Source organism: Choloepus didactylus, chromosome 7, assembly GCF_015220235.1.
Source record: "Choloepus didactylus isolate mChoDid1 chromosome 7, mChoDid1.pri, whole genome shotgun sequence".
Taxonomy (NCBI): domain Eukaryota; kingdom Metazoa; phylum Chordata; class Mammalia; order Pilosa; family Megalonychidae; genus Choloepus; species Choloepus didactylus.
In genome coordinates this window covers 38,152,081-38,176,652 of record NC_051313.1, presented here as the reverse complement: position 1 = coordinate 38,176,652, position 24,572 = coordinate 38,152,081, and the positions used below count along the sequence as shown (strand labels likewise).

The 24,572-nt window shown below is 37.1% G+C and overlaps 2 protein-coding genes across 7 annotated transcripts in view; one reads left to right on the top strand and one right to left on the bottom strand.

Moving 5' to 3' along the window:
* Positions 1–22: 22 nt before the first annotated feature.
* On the top strand, positions 23–21,208 carry FAM229B (family with sequence similarity 229 member B). Of its 3 annotated transcripts, none has more exons than XM_037842614.1 (4): positions 23–141; positions 11,556–11,715; positions 13,369–13,512; positions 14,715–21,208. In XM_037842614.1, exons 3-4 carry the CDS (start codon positions 13,388–13,390, stop codon positions 14,830–14,832), a joined length of 243 nt encoding a protein of 80 aa, XP_037698542.1. In that variant the 5' UTR covers positions 23–141; positions 11,556–11,715; positions 13,369–13,387; the 3' UTR covers positions 14,833–21,208. The 3 variants fall into 3 exon arrangements, with proteins under 3 accessions (XP_037698542.1, XP_037698541.1, XP_037698543.1); XM_037842613.1 differs by having other exon boundaries at positions 33–141; positions 11,559–11,715; XM_037842615.1 differs by having other exon boundaries at positions 107–152.
* Positions 21,209–23,712: 2,504 nt separating this feature from the next.
* Positions 23,713–24,572, bottom strand: part of LAMA4 (laminin subunit alpha 4) — a 157,274-nt gene continuing 156,414 nt past the window's right edge. For all 4 annotated transcript variants that reach the window (XM_037842608.1, XM_037842609.1, XM_037842610.1 and 1 more), the window contains exon 38: positions 23,713–24,209. In XM_037842608.1, coding sequence (XP_037698536.1) covers positions 24,064–24,209 — 146 coding nt within the window. In that variant the 3' untranslated portion in view covers positions 23,713–24,063. The remainder of the gene's footprint in view (positions 24,210–24,572) is intronic.

Below are 24,572 nucleotides of genomic sequence, written 5' to 3'. Positions count from 1 at the left end.
CAGGCTCAGGCTGCGATTTTCCGTCAGAAGATTGCGTGAATGCGCGTGCGTCTCGCCGTTACCATAGCGATTGGGCCTCCGGATCGCAGATCCCGGCTGCCTTGTCAACATCTTTGAGAATCCGCAGCTCCGGAAGCCGGGGTAATTGGCGGGTAACTGAAGGCTTTGGAGTGGGAGTTAAAAATATGGGCTTTAGGGGTTTAGTCTTCGTTCAGTCTGAATGCTTCGGCGGTGGGTCAAATGCCATTTATTCATATTCCTGGGGACACTACGTTAGTATCTATCAATGTTCTAATAGGAAATGAACGGATGTTGATGAGAACAAAGAAACCTAAGACAAATAGACGTATCAAGGCACAACCGAAACTAGTTAGTTATACACAGAGACCAAAATGGCAAAGTTCCGTAACTCAACCGTTATTTGTTGAATGCTGTGTGCTTGCGGCATTAACTTCTAGGCCCTCTGGAGGATTCAAAAGAAATTGAGATATAGACCCAGCTCCAAGAAGCTTACAATCTTTTTGAAGAGGCACGAAATACCAAAAACGTCGTGAATTACTATGTTGTGTGACACTGACTACAAGTGCAATATAAATTAGTGAATGGGGACGTAAACTGGAGAAAATGGAAGTCTGGGTAAAGAAATGGGATTAAAACCTGGCATTTTATATGCACAGTGTTTAGATAGGAGGAGAAGATTGAAAAATCAGGCATTCCTGAAAATTACCAACCCTTTAAAATTGTCAAAAATGAAAAATACTGCAAACTTTTATTGGTTAATTAGACCAGATTTCAGTTAAGAACTGAAGCACTTCTTCAGTGTGATTAACATTTTCCTCAAAAATTCTGAGGAACTACAAAACCCTAAGAGGCCTCTCTATCTTAAAAAAAAGTTAAATTATATTACTATTAACATGTTGTAATATGAACTATAATTGACTGATGAGAATATCTTATTCCCCCACCAAGACAAGTAATAGTTGTTGCTACATTTCTCTGATAGCTAGGAAGTATGAAGCCACCATGGGTTGTTTATGGTGTATAGGATTTCCAGCATTTCCATTTGAATGTTTTTCTTCTTAGTACTTTATCTCTTGTGATTAATGGGTAGCTTTTTAATCAGGAAGTATTTGCAATTGCAGGATTTTACTCTTAACTGCTTATTGGTGGGCATGGAGTCAGGAGTGGTGGTACAGTTAGGTACTTCCAAAATGTCACTTCAGGTATTGATGTTGTCATCCCAAAGTACGACACTTCAAAATTTGCAAAGTTTGGTCCAGTTTGAAGGCAGAGATGTGAGTACATTTGCATCAGTGAGCTGTGGTACCAGCTCGTGTGGTATTCTGGCCTCAGCAGGGCTCTACCCTTCATGCAGTGGTTAGGTCCCATTCATTCTCTAGAAGCCATGTATGGAACAGAAGTAAAATTAAGAAAATCCTAACATGTCTCATTAACTTCAGTCTAGTGAGACTCTGACTGAGGGGATGATTCTACTAAAAGCAAGGTAGAACCTTACATATAAGTTGTTCCAGGACCTCGGTAGAGGCAGAACAATCTTCTAGAAATCATATTTCTCAGGAGTCCACATTGATTTCATAAGTCTGAGTGTATCCTGTGTTGAATACGCTCCCAACTAGGTGGACTGAGAACTCATTTGAGATAGTCAGTAAACTCTCAGAAGAGCAAATACAACCCAGGTCATCTGGAGGGCTATACATAACTGGTGGAATTCTCTCCAACACATCCTTCCATACAAATACAATGAAAAGAATAGTGTAACTTACCCTTCAAACTCTAACTGCAAGTGGAAGGAGAATAGGTTTCACACTGGTAGGAAAGAAATCAAGGAGAGTTTACTTACACAATAGCAAGTGTGGTAGATTGGATTACTGTTTTGAATTTTTCACTCCCTTTCTCTTCGTATGACTGTGCATTACCTCTCAGTAGAATAGGCAGAGTATATTTCCTTGACCCCATTGATGTTGGGCTTGGTCATGTGACTTGCTTTGACCAATGGAATAATAGGTATGAAACAATCAGGATTTTAAGATGTGAGTGCATGCGTTTTCCTGGCCTCTTGGACTTTGCCATGGCAGAAACAATGCCTCAGTTGGTTGCTGTTTCCAAAATAATGAAGACAGGTAGATTAGATCCAACTCTAAGTCTGAATTGGAGCCTGGAGTCTGCCTGATTCCAGTCAATTCCAGGGGACCCAAGCGGAGATCAGTTGAACAGAGGCTATCCACAGTCTTAAGAGTAAGAAAAAAGGTTTTTGATTGATGCCGTTGAGATTTGAGGTAAGCAGTATGTGCTGGTTTGAATGTATTATGTCCCCCAGAAAAAGCCATATTCTTTGATGCAATTTTGTGAGGCAGACTTATATTAGTGGGGATTAAGTTGGAAAGTTTGGATTAGGTTGTTTGCATGGAAATGTGCCCCACCCAAATGTAGGTAAGAACTCAGATGAGATAATTTCCATGGAGGCGTGGCCCCACCCATTCAGGGTGGTCCTTGATCAGTGGAGCCATATAAATGAGCTGACAAACAGAAGGAACTCAGTGCAGCTGTGAGTGACATTTTGAAGAGGAGCTACAGCCAAGAGGGACACTTTGAAGAAAGCATAGGAGCTGCGGATGAGAGACGTTTTGGAGACGGCCATTGAAAGCAGACTCTTGCTCCGGAGAAGCTAAGAGAGGACAAATACCCCAAGTGTAACTAAGAGTGACATTTTTGATGACTGCAGCCTAGAGAGGAACGTCCTAGGAGAAAGCTATTTTGAAACCAGAACTTTGGAGCAGATGCCAGCCACATGCCTTCCCAGCTAACAGAGGTTTTCCGGACACCATTGGCCATCTCCAGTGAAGGTATCTGGTTGCTGATGTGTTACCTTGGACACTTGATGGCCTTAAGACTGTAACTGTAACCAAATAAACCCCTTTGATAAAAGCCAATCCATCTCTGGTGTTTTGCATTCCGGCAGCATGAGCAAACTAGAGCACAGTATTAGAGCAGTAAATGACTAACACTCAGAGAAAATAAATCAGAAAAAAATTGCCCATGTTAAAAATGAGTAAGATAAAAAAATGAGAATTACACAAACATATTACCATACAAGGGAGGAAGGAAGAAAAAGCAATAATAGGTTAGGTTTTAATAGGGATGAAACCTAACCTGAGGGGGGAAAAAAAGGAAAATTCGTCACTTATACTTTGTGCTATAATAAACCTAAAAAAAAGTATAAATTCAATAAAATGAAATCAAAGACAAGATGCTAAAATAATAGATTGACAAGTAAGCTTTCTGATAGCTGAGTTTTTTCCTATTTGTCCAATACTGTGTCCCTAGTACTTGGAACCTTGCCTGGTGTGTTGTAGGTAGTCAGTAAATGTTTGATGAATAAATGAACTAAAATGAAGATAATAGCTAAGGGAATTAACTGAAGACTGAAATGCCCACATGGCTTCTAGGACTAATGATTAAGTTAGAAATACTAAGAAACAGACTAGAGAACTGAAAATCCAGTTACTGATTTGGAGGAAAGGCTTGAGATAATCACAGAGAATGCTGAAATAAAGGACAAAGATATTAAAGATATTAGAAAATAATGTACAGGAGAGACAAAGATGGTTCAACATAAGACTAGTAAGTGCATCTGAGGTAAAGAACCCAGCACATGGAGGAAGAAATGTACTTAATGATTAATTATATAAGTAAATAACAAAGGAAGAAAAACTTATACATTAAAATGATACATCATGTTTCATAGAAAAATTCATATAGAAGAATCAATACCAAGGAATATGTCCTGGTTGTAAATTATTCAATTTTCAGTATAAAGAAAGACTTCTTTAGCTATCCACAGAAGAAACAAAAAAAGGAAAGACGTGGAGAGGAAAAACAATTAGGTTGCCTCAGCCTTAGCTACAGCTCATTCAATACTTGAAGAGATTGAAAAAATGTTACGAAGTTTGAAGGAGGAATAAAATATGTTCCAAGAAAATACACTGTTATAGCTAGGCACATTGTTATTTAAATATAATTTGAATTTTTGGGTCCTGTCTACCCATTTTTTAAAATTTTAATTTTATTGAGATTGTTCACATACCATAAAATTATCCAAAGATCCAAAGTGCACAATCAATTGCCCATGGTACTATTACATAGCTGGGCATCCATCACCACAGTTAATTTTTTTTTCCTATTTTTATAACATTTTTGTTACTCCAGAAAAGAAATAAAGACAAAAAGGAACTCAATCCCTCCCCTACCCTTAACCACCACTCCTCCATTATTGACTCAGAGTATAGGTATAGTACATTTGTTACTGTTGATGAAAGAATGTTAAAATACTGTTAAGTGTAGTACATAGTTTGCAATAGGTGTATCTTCCCCCCTATATAACCCTCTGTTATTAGGTTCTCATTATAGTGCATACATTTGTTCTAGTTCATGAGATTTCTAATATTTGTATGGTTAATCATGGACATTGTCCACCACAAGATTCACTGTTTTATTCATTCTCATCTTTTAAACTCCAGCTTTCCTTCTGGTGACATACATGACTCTAAGCTTCCCTTTCCACCACATTCACACACCATTCAACACTATTATTCTCTCAATAACATGCTACTGTCACCTCTGTCCACTTCCAAATACTTAGGTTCAACCTAGTTGAACATTCTGCTCATAATAAGCAACTGCTTCCCATTCTTTAGCCTCGTTCTATATCCTGGTAACTTATGTTTCATGTATATGTATTTAAATATTATAATTGTTCCTGTCAGTGAGACCATGCAATATTTGTCTTTATGTGTCTGACTTATTTCACTCAATGTAGTGCCCTCAATTTTCTTCAGCCCATTTTTTTTAAGACAGTTTTGTTCACCCACCATACTTTCTGTCCTAAGTAAACAATCGATGGTTCCCTGTATAGTTATGTATTTATGTATTCACCACCATCACCACTATCTATATAAGGACATCTGCATTTCTTCCACAAAGAAGGAGGAAAAGTCAAAGAAGGTATAGAGACAAAAGAAAAAGAAAAAAAAAAAAGACAGCTAAAAAACAATGAAAGGAAAGATAGAATTAAACTAAAGTAGAATGAAAGAGTCAGACAACATTATCAATGCCAAGAGTCCCATAGCCCTCCCTTATGTCCCCCTCTTATAGGCATTTAGCTTTGGTATATTGCCTTTGTTACATTAAAGGAAGCATAATACCATGTTCCTGTTAACTATAGTCTCTAGTTTGCATTGATTGCATTTTTTACTACCCTATTTTTAACACCTTGCAAGGTTGACAGTCATTTATTCTCCCTCATGTAAAAACATATTTGTACATTTTATCACAATTGTTGAACACTCTAGGTTTCACTGAGTTATACAGTCCCAGTCTTTATCTTTCATCTTTTGTTCTGGTGTCCCACATGCTCCGAACCTTCCTCTTTCAACCATACTCATAGTCATCTTTGTTCAGTGTATTTGCATTGCTGTGCTACCATCACCCAAAATTGTTTTCCAAACCTCTCACTCCTGTCTTCCTGTCTGTCTGTAGTGCTCCCTTTAGTATTTCCCGTAGCACAGGTATCTTGTTCACAAACTCTGTCATTTTCTGTTTGTCAGAGAATATTTAAAACTCTTCCTCATATTTGAAGGACATTTTTGCCAGATATGGGATTCTTGGTTGGCGGTTTCTCTCTTTCAGTATCTTAAATATATCAGACCCCTTCCTTCTTGCCTTCATTGTTTCTACTGAGAAATCTGTACATAATCTTATAAAGCTTCCTTTGTATGTGATGTGTCGCTTTTCTCTTGCTGCTTTCTGGATTCTCTCTTTGTGTTTGACGTTTGATAATCTGATTATTAAATGTCTTGGTGTAGGTCTATTCAGATCTATTCTGTTTGGGGTATGCTGCACTTCTTGGGTCTGTAATTTTATGTCTTCATAAGAGGTAGGAAATTTCCATTGATTATTTCCTCTATTATTGCTTCTGCCCTTTTCCCCATCTTTTCTCCTTCTGGGACACCCAAGATGCATACATTCATGTGCTTCATGTTGTCATTTAATTCCATGAGACGTTGCTCATATTTTCCATTCTTTTCCCTATCTGTTCTTTTGTGTGTAGGCTTTCAGGTGCCATGTTCTCCAGTTCCTGAGTGTTTTCTTTTGCCTCTTGAGAGCTGCTGTTGCATGTATTCATTGTGTTTTTCATCTCTTGTGTTGTGTCTTTCATTTCCATAGATTCTGCCGGTTGTTTTTTCAAACTTTCCATTTCTACCTTATGGTCACCCAGTGTTTTCTTTATAGCCTTTGTCTCTTTTGTTATATCTTCCCTGAACTTGCTGATTTGGTTTTTGATTTGATTTAGCATATTTCTTTGAAAATCTTTAATAGATTGTTTCATTAAAGTGAAACAATATCTGAACGGTATCTTGATTGAGGTGAAGTTTGTTCCTTTGACTGGGCCGTATCTTCGTTTCTCCTAGTATCGATTGTAGTTTTCTGTTGTCTAGGCATCTGGTTTCTTTGGTTACTCCAGTCAGATTTTCCCAGACCAGAACAGGTTCAGATCTCAGAATTGGGTTATATAAGGGTGTTTCTTAGAGGAATGACAGACTTTCCTGTGAGGTTTCCAGTCGCTGTGCTTTTCCTAACCTGCCCAGCAGGTGGTGCCTGTCAGCCTGTCACTCCCAACTGGTGTAAGGAAGTGTGGCCTCCTTAATTTCTGTTTTGGCTGTTTTCCCCCAGGTTCTGGGGTCTGGTTCTGAAAGGAAAGCTGGACTCCACCTCCTTACTCTTAGGGAAGTACACCCCCTAGGGAGTGATCATCTGGATTTGAATAGTCTCTCTGATTCTGTTATCTCCACCCCTCTCTGGGTCAGAGTGCTGCAAACTGAAAACAGCTGACTTTCTCTTCTGAGACCTTCAGGTTGAGAGAGAGTAAAAGGGACAGAAAGCCCTCTTTTAGAGCCAGTACATGGCTCCCCAGTTTCACTCATTGGCCAGAGGTAATACCTGGTCTTCAGGGCTCCCCCTCCCAGGACAGATGATTCTTCTGGTTTTTTAAGGTCAGTCGTCACTAAAAGCTTCTTTCTGCTTGTTGGGGGTTTGTAGCTTGTATTCAGCAGTCCACATTGTTAATTAAAACCCCAGTTGGAGCTCAGCGGAGCTATATTTGCTTGTTCGGAGAGTGCTGCTTGTTTCTACCACAGCGAGGTTTTGCAGCAAAGGCTGCTATGGGGGGAGGGGGCTCTCGGCGTGGTTCTGCAGCTTTTACTTACAGATCATATGCTGTGATCTCAGGCATTCCTCCCAATCCAGGTTGGTGTACAGTGTATGGACAGTCACGGTTGTCCCCCAGCAGCTATTTCAGATTATTTACTAGTTGTTCCTTATTGTTTATTTGTTGTTCCAGGGGACTGACTAAATTCTACTCCTCTCTATGCTGCCATCTTGCCCCTCCTCTCTGTCTACCCATTTTTATTGCTGTTTACTGACATTTCTTTTCTGAGCTCATCTCTTTCTCATAATAACTTGACAAACACAGTGAATAACAACCAATGTGTTATTACTATTCTAACCTCTTCCCCTAGAATTTTCATTATTAGGTAAATTATCTGCCTCCCAGTTTTATCACAGTGTTTTCCAAAAAGGTTTCCAAAAGGTTTGCCACTAAATAATGTAGGCTTATCTTTTCAGCTTCCAATAACAGTTTTCATGTCATCTGCTGCTTGACCACTTGTTAGTATAGAAAATATATGGTTAGTGCCATATATTCTAGGTTTTCTTTATGGCCATACCTGGGTCTGAACTTAAATCTGTTATGCTGTGGTAGCAACCAGCCTCCAAACTTACTGGTGTAAACAAATGTTTATTTCTTGCACATGATACATGTCCATTGAGGGATGTCTGGGACTATGTTTTATGTTATCCTCACTCTGGAACCAGGCTGATGAACTACCATTATCTGGTAAATTTCTGTTTTTTGTCTGTTTGTTTTTTGAGTGGGGGAAGGAAAGAGCAGTAAATATTTGATGAATAACTGGAAGACCTGAAAGCCAGATCTTTGTATAGAAGACAGAAAGCCAGAAATATTTGGTGATTAGCTTTATATGTACTACATAAGCATTCTCAGGCATGAAATAGAAAATAGCATCTGTGGTAGCTGTAACATGGCCCCAGTGACTGCCCTCCTGGCACTCTGGTGAACCTCTCTTTGCCTTGAGTCTTTGTCTGGATCTAGTGAGTCATTTATAATGAATAGAGCCCAGGCAGTGTCCAGTGGTCACCCTGAGTCAAGGAGACAGAGCTGAGAATTCTGGGGGACCAAGGCAGTCAAAATTTGCAGAGCAGAGTGCCAGAGAGGAAAGAGTATACAAAGAGAAAGCTTTGGAGGTCTGCAAGGGGATTATTAGTGAGATTTAAACTGATGACTGATCAGTGCATGCTTGTGTGGAAACTATAAGACCAAGGAAAGAATCACAGAAAAGTAGCAGAAAGAACGTCTCCTGGAGCTCACACAGGGCTGGAAAATAGTGCACATTTCAAATAGGTAGTGTAAGGAAGCCTTGTAATACATGGGATATTGGGGCACAGAAGAGTATTGACTCAGTAGTGGAGACAAACTAGCCCTAGACTCATGGCTTCTCTGATTTTGCCTAAGAAAGGTTAAAATAAACACTCAAAGGGACCAATCCACTTCTAAATATCTCCGTCCCTGACCAAACTCAAAAGAACTTAAAGGAATAAAAATAAGACCCAGTCCAGTATTCAAGAATGTAAAATTCAAAATGTCTAGCATCAATAAAAAATGATATGCAAAGGTGCAGAAAAATACTACTCATTAGGAGGAGAAAAATCAGTCAATAAAAACAGACTCTGAAGTGACACAACTTAGTGGACAAGGACATTAAAACAATTATTATAAATATACACCAAATGTTCAAGAAGGCAGAAGGAATTATGAACAGGTTTAGGAGAGATAAGGAAGATAGAGTTTTCCAAATTTGACTCCTAAAGATGGAAAATATAATGTCTAAAATGAAAAATACAATGGATGGAATTAAGAGCAGATTAAACAGTGCAAAAGAAAAGATTAGTGAACTTTAAGACATAACAATAAGAACTATCCAAAATAAAATAGAGCAAGAAGATTTAAGAAAGTGAATAGGGGATCCGTGAACTGTTAAAAATTTCAAAAAGATTAATATACATATATTTGGCATTCTAGGAGGGGGGAATGACAACAAAAGAAAACTTGGAAAAATAATGGCTGAAATATTTCTAAATGTGATAAAAACTGAATCCACAGATTCAAGAAGCACTATGAACTATAGGCACAAGAAACGGAGAAAACTACACCAAGCACATCTTAATCAAATTGTTTAATATCAGTAATAAACAAAATCTTAAAAGCAGCCAGAGGAAAGACACACTACATATAAAAGAACAAAGATAAGAGTAACAGCAGACCTCTTGTTAGCAACAATGCGAACCATAAAACAATGGACTAAAGTCTTTAAAAGTACTGAAATCAAAAAACCTGCCAGGATTCTATATTCAATGGAAATGTTGTTCAAAAAAGGTGAAATAAGAATTTTCAGACATACAGAAGCTGAATGAATTATATGTCAGCCTACCAGCACTGTTAAATGAAGACCTTTGGGAAAAAGGAAAATGATGTTGGACTGAAATTTGGATCTATTCAAGGGAATAGAGAACACTGAAAATGATAAATATGTGGGTAAATATAAAAGACTTTTTTAAAAAAAAATCTCTTTAAAACAATTGACTGCTGAAAGCAAAACTAATACATATTTTGGAGTTTTTAATGTGTGTAGGAGTAAAATGTATGACAACAAAATCCTAAAGGGTGAGAGAGGGAAAATGGGATACACTCTCGTAAGGTTCTTCTAGGATATGTGAAGTGATACGTTATTTGAAGGTAGATTGAGAAAAGATAAATGTATATTCTGAGAAAGAGTCTAGAGATTTCTTCACATTTTTATTCACCAGTTATACTTTGCTTATTTATCCATTGCTCTGTGAAGATCTGCTGGAGAATGAAGTTCATTTTGTCTTCCAATATATTTGTCTAGTGCTGGAAAGTTTCTTTTAAGGATGCTGTTTAGTTTGTTCATTGTGTCACCCATACTAAAAAAAGAAACTTGGCACAAGGTATGTCAAATGGATTAGATAAAAATAGTATTAAATTAGAGGAATTTAATAATGTCCCACTTGCAAATATTTTACTTTGTAGTTTTTAAGGTATATCAGTGACTATAAAGTGAAATCAATGTCTCAACACTCTGATTTCAAGAATTACACAAGAAGATAAGAGAACTTGTGGTGACCTAGTTTTTATATGCCAGATATTGGCTTTATGCATGTTAGACATTTTATTCCTCAGAATGGCTCAATAAGGTAGGAGTGAATACCACTTTAGAGACAAACTTTTACTGATTTGCTCAACGTCTCAGAGCTAACATTCAAACCTATTCTGATGCCAAAACCCATCATCTATCCACTGCTTCTACTTTTTAAACATGTAAAGAATTCAAAAATTTTGTCAACCTAAGCACTGAATGTTTAGGTCCTAACATTTTAGCTAACAATGGCCAGCAATTATTTCAGTTTGTCTGACTGTGACACCATCAGTTAAATGATTTCTCTAAGCTAAAATTGTGATCAACTTATTCACAGCCAGCACCCTAGTAAAGGAAAAAGAAGGTAGAGGTAAGACTTTGTCTAACATCAATTCAATTCTTATGTAATATTCCAAATTACTATACATCAATCAAATGAAAACAGAACAGTGGAAACTTAACATAAAATATAGGTAGTAAAAAGATTTTCATTAAATTAAAATGCCCACTAGCATTTAATAGTTTAGTCAGCTACTGAAATGGAAAAATTGGTTAGTTGAATAGTAATGTTCTGGCTTAAGGGTTAAACCTAAGTAGTGCTGAGTGGGGCAGGCATTCATTGAGGTAAGCTGTTAATATGGACAGCAAGAACAAGTTGGGAGAGACAGGACAGTAAAGGGAAATACAAAGATGGTATGAACAGAGGAGAAACTTAGAATCCAGTGAACGGAATAGGGAGGACATTACAAGATGTAATTCTTCCTTTATCAAGTGTCATTACTCCTGCCATTTGGGAATTTCAAGCCTCTTTTGAGGAAACAGAAAAGAAGTGATAGTCCAGACAGTAGAGAGGGTATAAAGAATTCCAGGTAGGAAGAGCTATATAGATATTTGTGAAGGTGTCATTCGAGGGTATTGAAGTGGGGTGTGCAAGAAGGTAGATTGGATCAATTGTGGGTAATAACTAAAAGAAAGCCTGGAAGATAAAGAGAATGAGGAAATTGTATAGACTCTAGGTCTAGAATAGATACAGATAATTCATTCATAGATTAAAATAATATTTATTTAATATTGTTGGAATATAGATAAGCCAGTGGCAACAAGAATACAACCATCAAACCAACCTTAGAAACAATTTTTAGCTAACTTTGTTGCTGGATCTATGAATTGAGACATTTGATTCTTTAGCAGGTAGGAAACTATGTGAAAGAATCTTCTGATGTCATAATTTCTGGGTGTCACTGGAACATTTGATCATCATTGCTTTGGCATTTCCAGCCTTCTATGGAAGGTCAGTAGAAGCAGTTGATTTATCCACCTCTACAGGAATCAGACTCGGCCTTTTTTGGTAAGTCTATGTATGCTTGACCAAATTAACTAAAACTTAATACATACATAGTTATACTAAACCATATACTTTACTCTGGTTTTACTACATCATCATTAAATATAACTTTTTTCTTTGTTAACTGATACATGGTTTATTAAAGTTACTGTAATATTCAAATTCTTAAACCTTAATAATTTAGGTTTATTATTACCACCAATAAACATTTACCTCTTAGGCATAGAATGCTGTAAGAAACAGATGTAAGACATTTTTCCTGTCCTTTGTGGGTTAACAAGCATGCAAATTTATTGAAGATATAGTTCTGAAGTATCCACTGTGCCAGGCACTGTTCTAGGTATTAGAGATTAAAAAATGTTGACAAAGACAGGCATGGAATATGAAGGAACAACTATTAGATTAAAACATTGGCAAATTATTAGAGCAGTGGTTCTCAACAGGGGATGGATGATTTTGTTCCCCAGAGGACATTTGGCAATGTCTGGAGACATTTTTGACTGTTAGAACTTTGGGTGAGGGGGATGCTATTGCCATCTAGTGGGTACAGGCGTTGGATTCTGCTAAACATCCTACGATGCGCAGGACAGCTCCCTCCTTCCCAACAGAGAATTATCCAATTCAAAATGTCAATAGTGCCACGGCTGGGAACCCTAAATTACAGTAAAGATAACTTACAAAGCAGAAATATAGGGTGCTATGAAAACTTAAATAGTGGAGGTTATGGAAGTCTTTTCTGAGAAAGTGAAATGCAAATTCAGACTAAATACATGAATTGGCCCCTAGCAAGTGAAAATTAATGGTGGATCTAATGGGATGGGGTAAGAGTTGCAGGCAAAATCAACACTAGACAGTGAGGAGCTTATTTTTAATATATAAAGTCACATATATCATATATACACACATATGAACACAAATATATATTACATTTGCATTATATACATAAATATGTAATTTACTAATGCTCAGTAGCATCTGATGAGTAATAATAGTTAATATTCATTGAGTACCGCTATGTGTTAGACACTGTTACGTGTATTTTCTTATTTAATCCTCACTGTGAAACTGGAAGTAGATACTATTATTATTCCCAATTTACCCTTGAGAAAGTCACTTAGAGAGCTTATGTACTTTGCCTAGGATCACATAGTTAAGAAGGGCCACAAGAAGGATTAGAACTCAGATCAGTTCAGCTCTCCCAAGGCCACACTCTTAATTAGTACACTGGAAATACCAGAGGGAGGCAGGGACGATGAAAGGCTTAGCTAAAGATTTCATGGGGAATGAGGAACTCTAGCCGTACTTCAAAGGAAGAGAAGGTGGGGAGTGGGAGTTGGGGCTCAAGCACGTGGATTACAAAAGCCATTTAAAAGCAAACAATTTTTTCCACACAGCAGAAATTAAATTCAGTTACATTAACCATAGGGCACAGTTACTTTTATCATCTAATGGCTATTTGAATTTGTTGAAAGACTTAAAATTGTATGTTAGGAACATATAGTATGATGCAGTATTTTCACACTTTAAAAGATATTTTAAAGTGTTTTTTTCAGAATGTTTCTGTATGCCTATAATAAGGTAGTAACATTGAAAATTACAAAGAGCTATTTGAAGACAACCTTGCTTCCCTCCCTAATTCCGATTTTAACTTTCCAGTCTAGGTTTTCAGTGAATTATGCCTTTTCGCTTTGGGACCCAGCCAAGGAGGTTTCCAGTTGAAGGAGGAGATTCTTCTGTTGGACTGGAACCTGGGCTGAGCGCCAGTGCTGCCTGTAATGGGAAAGAGACTTCACCAGCCAGGTTAAGGCTTCTTATCCTGACAACTGAGTAAATGTGCAGTGGCTGTCATCAATACAAGCTGTAGCTGGTATTTGACGTTGGCAAGGAGAAAACAACACGAGAGTTCAAAGCATTGCTGTTGTTAAATTAGATTAACAGAGGCCAGGTTTCCTTAGTGTAGTTTGTGTTTTGCACCTCTGTTGGCCTTGATAGTTCAAAATCTGTTGTTTGTCAATTTCTGGTTAGATTTTTTTGGTGATAGTTTAAAAACTAGCTAATATTCAATTAAACAAACATAGGACCTTGAGGGCTATTATGTGAGGGCACTGTGCTAGGCATAAGGCTGCAAATAAGAGAAAGACTCAGCCTCTCACCTTAGATTTAGTGTCACTTTGGCTTTGATTTTACCTCTGGCAGAAAGAGAAAGATATTGAGAATGAAGATTCTATGAAGTAAAACCATTTTTTGGAAAAATTGAAAAAAATCTGTAATAGGATTTGTTGCACTTTTCTGCTGTTTACAAGAGCAAAACATTAAAATACTACATTGTTAGATTTCTCATTGCTTGGAAAATTTTGGAACAGATTTAAGCTTAATAAGGGAGGTACTTTAGACAGAGTTACTCAGGAACAGAATAGGGTACTGTGACGTGTTGTGAGCACTGTGTCATTCTTTAGAAATGTTTAAGGCTGGATGACTATTTGGTAGAAATGTTGAAAGGAAATTCAAGTATCAGATGTGTTTTTGGACTAGATATCATTTAAGGGCCTTTTTAAACCTGAGATTCCATCAGTCTTTGAACAGTATGTGGAAGAGTATGTTTAGTTTTATATTTTTCCACACATTTTAAAAATCACTCAAATGAAACAATTTTAAGGTAGGTGTTAAGTCCGAACTGCCATATATTTACAACTATGCACTTTTTATTTCTTTTTTTTTGTCATCTAGCGATTGCTACATATCTTTCAAATGAACATTTAAAGAATTATCTTTGTATTTATCAATTTCCTGTGATTAAATAAATGTATAGCAGTAGCCACAATTTCTATGTAACATAAGTCTAAAATGTCTGCCTCATCATTGCCACTGTGTTATAATTGTTTCAGGATTTTCAAAGATTTCAAAATGATTACAGACTGTCAAATATACACTCAAACTTTGGTACTCTGAAAAAATATTTCCTCTTAAATATCTAATTACATGTCATTTGCTCTTTCATTTAGTCAACTTCGAAGATGCCCTGGAAGTCATTGCCTGACAATAACTGATGTTCCCATCACTGTCTATGCAACAATGCGAAAGCCACCTGCACAAAGCAGCAAGGAAATGCATCCTAAATAGCATCATTAAGTCTTTTGTAGAGGTTTGACTAGGTCAAGGGTAATGGGCCAGTATCATCTTATGATCTGGTAAACAAATAAAAGTGGTGGCACCTTTGGATGATGACAATAGTTGAAATATTTACTTTTATAGAAGTTTAGTCAGTAAAACATGTAGTGATAAACAATCAGTTATGTTTGATAGGTAGGGCAGAATAATATTTCATAATTACAAAGTGCTTTAGAAGTCATCTAGCTCTCAATAGATCATTAATATCAATAAATCAAAATGAAGCTTAATCCTCCATGGTTATCAATCAGGTGGGGCCTATTCTACATGCTTAATGTGTTTTAGATTGGTTTCTTTTGTTTATATTTGTGCAGCTATTTAGCTGAATGCTTCCATCTGAATGCTCCAAGCCTGTTTCAGGTTTGTAATCTTTTGATACTGCTTTGCTGAGGAATAATTATATTGTGAGAAATGGAGCCCTGGAGTTTTAAGCATGTTGGAAGAAAATCCAAGACTAAAGAAATTTCTTAGTCCTATGGTTAATCTGCAAAGCAGTTAAACTGCTTGCATATGGGAGCTCAGGTTGTTGGTGAAATTTATTGATAATGAGGTCAAATCTGTGGTTCTAATCTCTAAATCTTCAGGAAAAATGATGTCCCATTATTACACTGTACCCCAAGTTCTAGTCAGTCATCTTGAAATTGTCTATAATTGATTGGAAAACCTCAGATGGATTTTTAAATTTGCTTAGATTTAGGATCAATTTTGAGGTTCTAGGCTAGCTTTCTGTTTGTTTTCTTTTTGTGATAGTCCCCAGAAATTTGGTCTACTTTCATCTCCTCTTGGTGGCTGCCACCATCAATCCCATTAAATTGACTTCTCCAGAAGTCTGGCTGTAGGATCAGATACAATTCTTCTGGTTCCTTACTTCTGATTTGAAAAGGCTCTTCAATGACATCTAGCCCAAAGTATATGCGAGGCTTGAATTTCCATTCCAATATTTCCACCAAATGGTCATCCAATCTTAAACCTTGGTGATCCTGAAGATACACTTATAATCCTCTTTTTAATGGAAAGTTAATTAGCTAATAACTATGTGGACATAAACACATGGTAATAGAAATAACACATGTAGAGAAATCACAAAGATTCCAGAATCTCACAAAGTTCTTATCAGTTGTATCTGGTTTATAGTTTCAGACTCTTTTGCCAATATGGTGACTAAAGCCCCTTTTGGGATTCTACCTTCTGCATTTATTACTAAAGGTGAGACTAACAAAAACTTGTCAGATCTGACCTTGCCATCTGTCCCTATCAGAAGAGCAGCCACCATAAAGCAGTCTCTTCCTAGCTCTTACCAACCAAGGAAGAACGAAAGTTGTCCACTAATCTCATTTGGGATATTATCCTTGAGGAGCCCAAGACAATATTTATCCATTCCTCTTGGACTCTGACCTTCTAATGAATAATTGTTTCTCTTTAGGACATTTCTTTACTGTTGGTCAAAAAAGAGAATTGTGTAAAATCGTGTTTTTGAATGAACATTAATCATTTACATGTCTTAGAAAGGGAGTTCAGATCCCTCACCCAGGGATTTTCCATAAGTTATGATCATCCAAATTTGAGTGTACAAAGATCATTAAGCAACCAAACATATACACCATGAAGAAAGAACAATTTATTTTATAGGAATCCCAAGGATTCCAAATCTTAAGCATATTTAAATGACCAGAACATAATAAAAATTAATGATGTTTAAAGAAATAAAAGATGAAAACATAAAAATAAGCAAGTACTAAGAGAACATAAAAAATAACCAGGCAGAAGAAACTGGCATTGTACTTTCCTTTCTGCCATAAACAATTAGAAAATTGAATAAAATACTATGAAGCAACTTTTTGTAGACATTTAGTGCAGAGTTGTGACTACTGAGAGAAAAGGAACAAATGAGGTGAGCCCTATGATGGAGCTGATTTTCCAGGCACAGCACAGGGAGTTAACCAAAGAGGGTATATTAGTCTCAGTAAGCTATGGAGACAGATCAGAGTTAGAGGAGGCTGAGGTGGATGGAATTTGTAAGCAGAGTAAAGAAGAGGGAGATACATAAAGAAATAACCATTAAAATCTGCAAGAGAGCCTCTTTGGTTTTTTGCTAAATATTAAGCTATGCAGGTGTACTCCTTTGGGCAGTAACGAAAAACTGCTAGGGAGTTGTAAGCTGAAAAATTCCCACAGCTCACACAGAGCTGGGAGATATTTGAGTTCCAACCAGCCAGAATGGAAATACATCACTGAACATGTGGGCATTGAGTAGTGATCTCAGAAAAGTCACACTTTAATAGTAGGACTAAACTAGCACCAGACTAAAGGCTAATCTTTAACAAAGCCTTAAAAGAAGGCCTTGAGAGAATCAAGGTGATCTCTCAGTAACTTAATTACTTAATTTCCTGCCAAATAAAAATTTAACACTCCCTAAAGGAAGAAAAGAAAATCCAGACAGGAAATTGCCCAAGACTAAGGAAAGGAGTGGAAAAAAAAGTTCTCAGTGCTTATACAAGCCTGGGAATAGTTTATGTTTCAACTAGCCAGAGTGGATGGATCTTTTAATACATGGGACATTGAACAGAGAACTCAGTATGATACTTCCTCAGTGGAAGTGGGTGGGTGGGTGAGGTGGTTATGGAATTACCCTTAGGCTCTGGACCTGCCCTAATAAAGCCTAAAAGCGAGACTTTAAAGGGTCAAACTGATTCTAACTAACAAAACTATCCAGGAATAAAAATCTCAAAATTAAAAAAACAACTACAATAAAATTAAGCACCAAAAGTGAATCAAGAACACTAGGCATGCAAAAAAGAAGGAAAGTGCAGTCCTTCAGGAGAATCATCAGTCAATAGAAACAGACCTAGAAATGATAGACAGTGGTAACAGACAAGGTAGTATAAATACACTCATATATGTTCAAGAAATATATGAAAGCTTGATCATGACGGTGAGAGAAGTAGAAGTTATAAAGACCTAAATTGAACATTTAGAGATGAAAAATAGAATATTTGAAATAAGAAATACACTTGATGCCATTAAGAGCAGATTAGACACTAGAGAAGAAAAGGTTAATGAACTTGAAGATCATTGCAATAAAAATTACCCAAAATGAAATACTAAGACTGAAAAAAAAAAAAAAAACCCAGCATAAATTCTGTGTTTCAATATATGGATTTCCAGAAGGAAGAGGGAGATGGACAGAAAAATATTTGAAGAAATTACAGGAAAATTTTTTTTCCAAATTTGTAGAAAACTATAAGTGTATAGATCCAACACGCTTAACCTACCCAAGGAGAACAAACATAAGACAATTTAAAGACACATCATTATTAAATTGTCAAAAACCAAAGATAAAGAGAAAATAATAAAAATTGCCAAAGTAAAAGAACACTCTCATTTTCCTGAACAATGATAAGAAGAACAAATGAAAAGGAACAATAATAAGAATGACAGAACACTTCTCTTCAGAAACTAAGCCAGCAAGACGGCAATGAAGCAACATTTAAAAATGAAGTTAGGACTTTTTCCAGATAAAATATGAGATAATTCATTTCCAGCATATCTGTTAAAGAAAGTTCTTTATTAAAACAGGAAGAAAGAAAATGATACTAGATGGAAATTTGGATCTGAACAAAGAGATAAAGAGCACCAGGAATGGATAATATGCAGATAAATGTAAAAGACTTTTTCTCTTTTTCAAACATTTATTTTAACAGGTAACTATTTAAAGCAAAAAGTATTGTGCTGCTTCTTAGCTGAAATGTCATACAATGTATGACAACAATAGCAATAAAGGAGGAAAATGGAAGTGTACTAGACTTTACAAATTTGTATTATAGTATTTGAAGGTAGACTATGATAAGGCAAAGATGTTAATTGTGGACTTTAGAGCAATCTCTAAAAAACAAAACAATACCAGAGTTAGACCTAATACACCAAGAATGGATTTAAAATGGAATAAATATTACTCAATCCAAAGGAAGGCAGGAAGATAGGATAAAAGGAATCAGTACATCAAGAGAATGCAACCTTAAATATATGCAGAGCTTCAAATATATGAAGCAAAACCTGATCAAATAGAAATGAGAAATATACACATCCATATTTATAGTGGAAGATTTCAACATCTGTCAACAATTGATGGAACAAATAGACAGAAAATCAGTAAGGCTATAGAAGACATAAGTAACAGGATCAATAAATCTTATTTAATTGACATAGAGCACTCCACCCAATAATGGCAGAATACTGCACATTCTTTTCAAATGCACATGGAAAATTTATCAAGATAGACCATATAGCAGACCATAAAACAAGTCTCAGTTAATTGAAAAATATTTGAAGTATATATAATATGCAAAGTATGTTCCACAATATAATTAAATTAGAAATCAATAGCAGAAAACATCTGGAAAATCCCCAAATATTGGAAACCTAAATAACACATTCTCAAATCCATGTATAAAAGAAGAAATCACAGGAGAAATTAGAAATTATTTTGAACTGAATGGAAATGAAAACACATCAATATGCATGGGATGCAGCTCAAGCTGTGCTTAGAGAAAATTAAATCATTAAATGCTTTCTTAGAAAAGAAGAAAGGTCTCAAGTCAGTGATCTAAATGTCCACCTTAAGTAAGCAAAAATGAACAAATTAAACACCAAATAAGTAGGAAGAAGGAAACAATAAAGATGAGAACAGAAAAGTGAAAAGGCAGACAAAGAAGAGAAAAATCAGTGGTAAACCTCTAGGCAGAATTATCAGGAGAAAAAGAAGATATAAATTACCAATATCAGGAATGAGAGTGGGGACATCACTACAGATCTTAAAGACATTAAAAAGGATAAACAATAAGAGTTTTCCACCAGTATGATTCTTGAATCTTCTAAGTCTTCCACCTTGAATAAATGTTTTCCCACTTTCTTTACATTTCTGGGTACGAACTCTCTGTAATGGAGTTCTCAGTAAGATATTAGGTCAATCCAGGGGTTTCATGCTTTTATAACCTTCTTCCAAATTGACAGCAATTAATTAGCATGCTTTAGACATGGTCATTTGATAACTGTAAGCTTTGCTGAAGTTGCTGATTTAACTCACTGTAAACTGATGAACTGGCTGGGCTGGTGAGGGACTCGATTCTGAGCAGCACCATCACTAAGCTTTGGGTGTTTCTTGAGGGATTCAACACCATCTTCAGGATGGTAGTGTCACATTGCATTCCTTTTATGTGTGTTCCTCTCTGTCCCATGCTTTGGAAGATCACAATTTCTTCTACCCTCTGCCTGCCCCATCCTCCCCAGAGCAGTGTTGCAATTGTGAAGTGTTCTCTGGTGGTGTGAAATTTATAAACCGAGTGGCCTTATCCATGGTAGCCTTGAAAGGTTGCTTATTTTCTCTAAAGGGGCTGTGTCATTTTCCCCCAGTGTTCTTCCCAGCCCCTCAGGCAAGTCAGAGATCCTTGGTGCTCAGTGGAACCCAAATGAAGAAATAAATGTTTGTTTATCCTTTCCTCAAACTTCCAGATTGCCTTGGGACCCGTCTCCCTCAGTTTTAGGGAAGAAAAGCAGTGGAGCCCTTACAGGGAGGTGAGGTGAGGGGATAACCTATATGGAAACTCTGCTTCCCCCAAATTCAGTAAACAACTATTTATTGAACATACATTTATGTGCCAGGCACTGTTCTAGGTTCTTGGAATACATCAGCAAAAACACAGACAAAAATTTGTGGAGTTTGTATTCTGGGCAGTGCCTCCTTTTGTTGCCTTTCTAATCTCTTTGTATGTGGGTGTGTGGTGGGGGTGGGCATTGTGGTATGACAGTGCTGGTTGTATTGAAATGGTCTCTTTCAGCCAGTCCTGAGGAGGAAGGGATTGGCTCTACAGTTCAAAGTTTGGTGAACTTTAAATGTGGTGCATTTGCTGCTTTATGTTCCCAGTTAAGGCTTTAGTCACCAATTTAGGGAAACAGGAACAACTCTACTGACACCTTATACTACCATGTTACATTCAAGGAAATGGGGGTGGTGGTGGTGTAGAGAACAAATGTCTCTACAACACCATGTCAAAACCCCAATGTCTTTTGAGACCCTTGCTGTAAACTCTTTGGGCTGAGAACCGAGGTGGTTTTTACTGGACAAAAGGTGGGTGGACGTATTTCTTTGGTCTACAGAATGGACAATGCCAAGAGTTTTTATTTTTCCCCATTTCTTTAAGTTTGTCTTTAAATTTGTTTGTGTTAAGCACTAAAACCCATATTTCCAGATACTGCAGGCTCTTTTTGGCTTCAGCTTCAATTGCTAAATGCCTGATTCTCTATTTCCCAATAAAATTTTTAAGAGAAAATATCTAATTGTTCAAGCTCATCCTTTCATATGAGGCAAGGGGATGTTGCTTCACTGGGAATCTATGGGATGATGCTCTCCATGTCCACCAGCTGTGGCCATGAGGGAGGAGGTGGGGCACAGGTCCAAAGAGGGGCTGCTCCTTCAACCAGGACTACAGGAGGGCCTCTTTACTTTGAAGGAGCTCTGGATTGGCAGGGATCATGAACAACTACTGGTCAAAATCACTACAATTGCTATCGATTGAACTGTGCCCCCAAAAAAGATATGTTGAGGTCCTGATTCCCAGTACCTCAGAATGTGACTTTATTTGTAAATAGAATTGTAACGAATGGAATTAGGTCAGATAAAATAAGGTCATATTGGAGTAGGGCTATTAATCTGATATGACTGGTGTCCTCCTAAGAAAAGGAAATTTGGACACAGATAAAGCGGAGAACGCCATGTGATGACTGAAGCAGAGAATGCCATGGATTACTGGCAAGCCACCACCAGAAAGCAGGGGTAAGGCCTGGAAAGAGTCTTTCCTACAAACTTGAGAGGAAGCAGGGCCCTGCTGACACCTTGAATTTGGATCTTCCAGCTTCCAGAACTGTGAGATGATAAATTTCTATTGTTTTAAGCCACCCGGTTTGTGTTACTTTGTTATGTAAGCCCTAACAAACTAAGACAAGCATCCAACCCTTATTTCTCTATACGATGTCTACACATACTGTGTTTAACTAGAAGAGGAAAAATCCTAGATTTTTCTTCCTAGGCAGGAGCAGGAGGATGGGTCCCTTCTAAGAACTGAATCAGGTTCTTATTAACAGTAGATTCAAAGTTTCAGAAGGTCATTGTGTGGTTAAGACATATATGGGCCACTAGACTCTCATTTGCTGAAGGCTCTGTGAAGACAGAGCCTTATAGATTGTGGGGGAAGTTGGAAGAATTTGTGTAGCTTTCCTTTGACAGCATTGTATGAGTCTGTGTACACAGGGTGGGGCTGCTGAAGGTCCAGACAGGGTCTGCATTGTGCTGGGCTAGTTTACTTTGTACCACCTCTGAGGTTGAGAGAAGAAGGTGATCACCTCTAGGATGCTTCCGGCAAATCTTCTGGAAAAGAAAAGGGTAGGCTGCTCAGAGCCACTTCTACCTGCTTGGGTCCGGTGGAGAGAGTACTGGGAAGGTTCAGTGTGTTTTGAGTACTGGTTCAATCTGTACCACTTAAAGCCCCAGACTCTTAGATTCAGGGTCTTAAGCCCCAAAGTCACATGTCTCTCAGAAAGTACTGTTTGGCCTATACAATATTTTCCCTTTGTGGTTGCTGTTTTAATGTGGTTATTGGCTAAAGCATCTGGCAATTTCAAACCCCCCAAATTTTACAGTTCCAGCCTGTTTTGAAAATTCTGGCCCTTAAGGACTTGCGTTCTTTCCTGGTGGCAATTGACTGAGCTGACTAGCCACTGCCCTTTTAGAGGAGCCAAGGCATGGTACAATCATCCTGCCTGGAAGCAGGGCAGCCTTGTTTTGAATCCTGGCTGAATGAAAGCCTACAACTTACCTCACTTTTCAAAGCTTCAGGTTTCTCATCTGTAATCTTCCCTCATTAGGATTAGTGTCATAGTAAGTGAAATAATCAACTTTAGCTTTTCATGGTAGCTAGCACTTAGCAATGCCTGTAGGAACAGATAGCAATTTTCATTGACACCTTCATCATTGTTATTGTTGTTTATATACCTAATGTGGGAGGATAGTAAGGGAATATAAGTGGTATGCATTTTTTTAAATCATTTTGAGATAAATTCATTTATTCCCTTTGGTAATTCTTTGAGATATTTTATGCACCCCACTCCCCAAAGTTATTCTGTTTACCTATCCTCAGTCCAGCTGAGTCAGGGCCTATTTTCTCTCATTCTGTCTCAGTGTTGATGATCTTCTCATGTATGTTTCTTCTATTACAGTTTCTGGCTTTTAATATTCCACCAGTTATTCAAGCCTATTTTTCTAGACTTTATTATAGATAATTTGACAAAAGATTATAAAATTTTAGAAATAAGACTAGCTGTATTGCAGTTATTTGGGCAAAACCTTTTCATAAAAAGACTTCTATGCCTTTAAGTTGAATTTATGATTTTGTCCCACTACTTTTGCTGTAATGTCCTTGATGATTTCTGTAGAACATACAATAAAATCTCCTGCAGGAGCCTCTCTGTGCACCATTTTATTTTTCTTTTAAAGAAATAAATAAGGAAGGAAAAAAGCAGTGAAATATTTTTCTTATCTAGAACAAATTAAATTATGCTATTTTTCTAATAATTTGTTAAATTGACTTTATTAAATCTTGATAACTGCCCCAACCCTAAAATACTCCTGTTATACTGATAGACCAAGAAAAAGTGCTAAAAGCTAATCTATTATCTAATTTGAGTTTTTATGCAAATTAGCACATCTTTTCACGATAAAGAAAGGTAGCTTAGGGCAAAGATAATTTTGTATAGATTGGAAGTTATCATCCCTGAAAGAAATCTGAGAATCTAGTCACACTTTAAAAATGTGTGCCAGTGTTTATTGAGAATCCCTCTATTTTATTAGAAACAAGAATAAGAAAGTATATTTCACCAGCAGGAAGTAAGTGTACTCTCAATACAAGTGAGTTTAACACTCCTTCTATTGTTGTCCATTGCAGACATTTGGATCCAAGGCAAAAATCCAAGTAAGAAATAATAAACATCCAGTCCCTGATGATTCATTTAAGTCATGTTCAACTAGTTGAAAGCTTCCAGTGGGAAGAAAGAGTTGCTGTTCCTCCTGGCTGGCTCTGTGCTTATTTCAGTGCTCCAAAGAACTTTGTACTTGGGCAGCTGTGCTCTGCTGTATCAGGCTGCAGGGCAGGAGTTGATGCTCACAGCTCCGCTGACCAGAGCTGCTTTACTGAAGCTCACTGGGCGCCCATCAATTACAAAGTGACGGATGCAGCCTGTGAAGGGTTTGCCAGGGGCCAAGCGTGGTGTCAGTAGAGACTCTGCAAAGAGAAAGGAATGGAAACAAAAGTTGCAGTTGAGGCATTCTAAGTCCAAATATGACCTCATGGTAAAAATATACGTAATAGTTATAATCGCTTACATCAAGATGATTTACATGTCAAAATTGGAATCGAGTTACAATTTACTCATTTCTCAGGAACATCATCTGCCTTTGAAGTACTAGGGACATACACGGTCATTTTAATGTTTTGCCATATTGTCCATGATCAAATTTCTGTATACAATTCAGCTGTCTTTCAAGGCTGAAATTTACCACTTACACGTAAAGCCTTAGTATGAATTTTCATGATCTACCTATGCTTTTTAGGGTTCCTTTCACCCTGGACTAACTAATTTTGTGT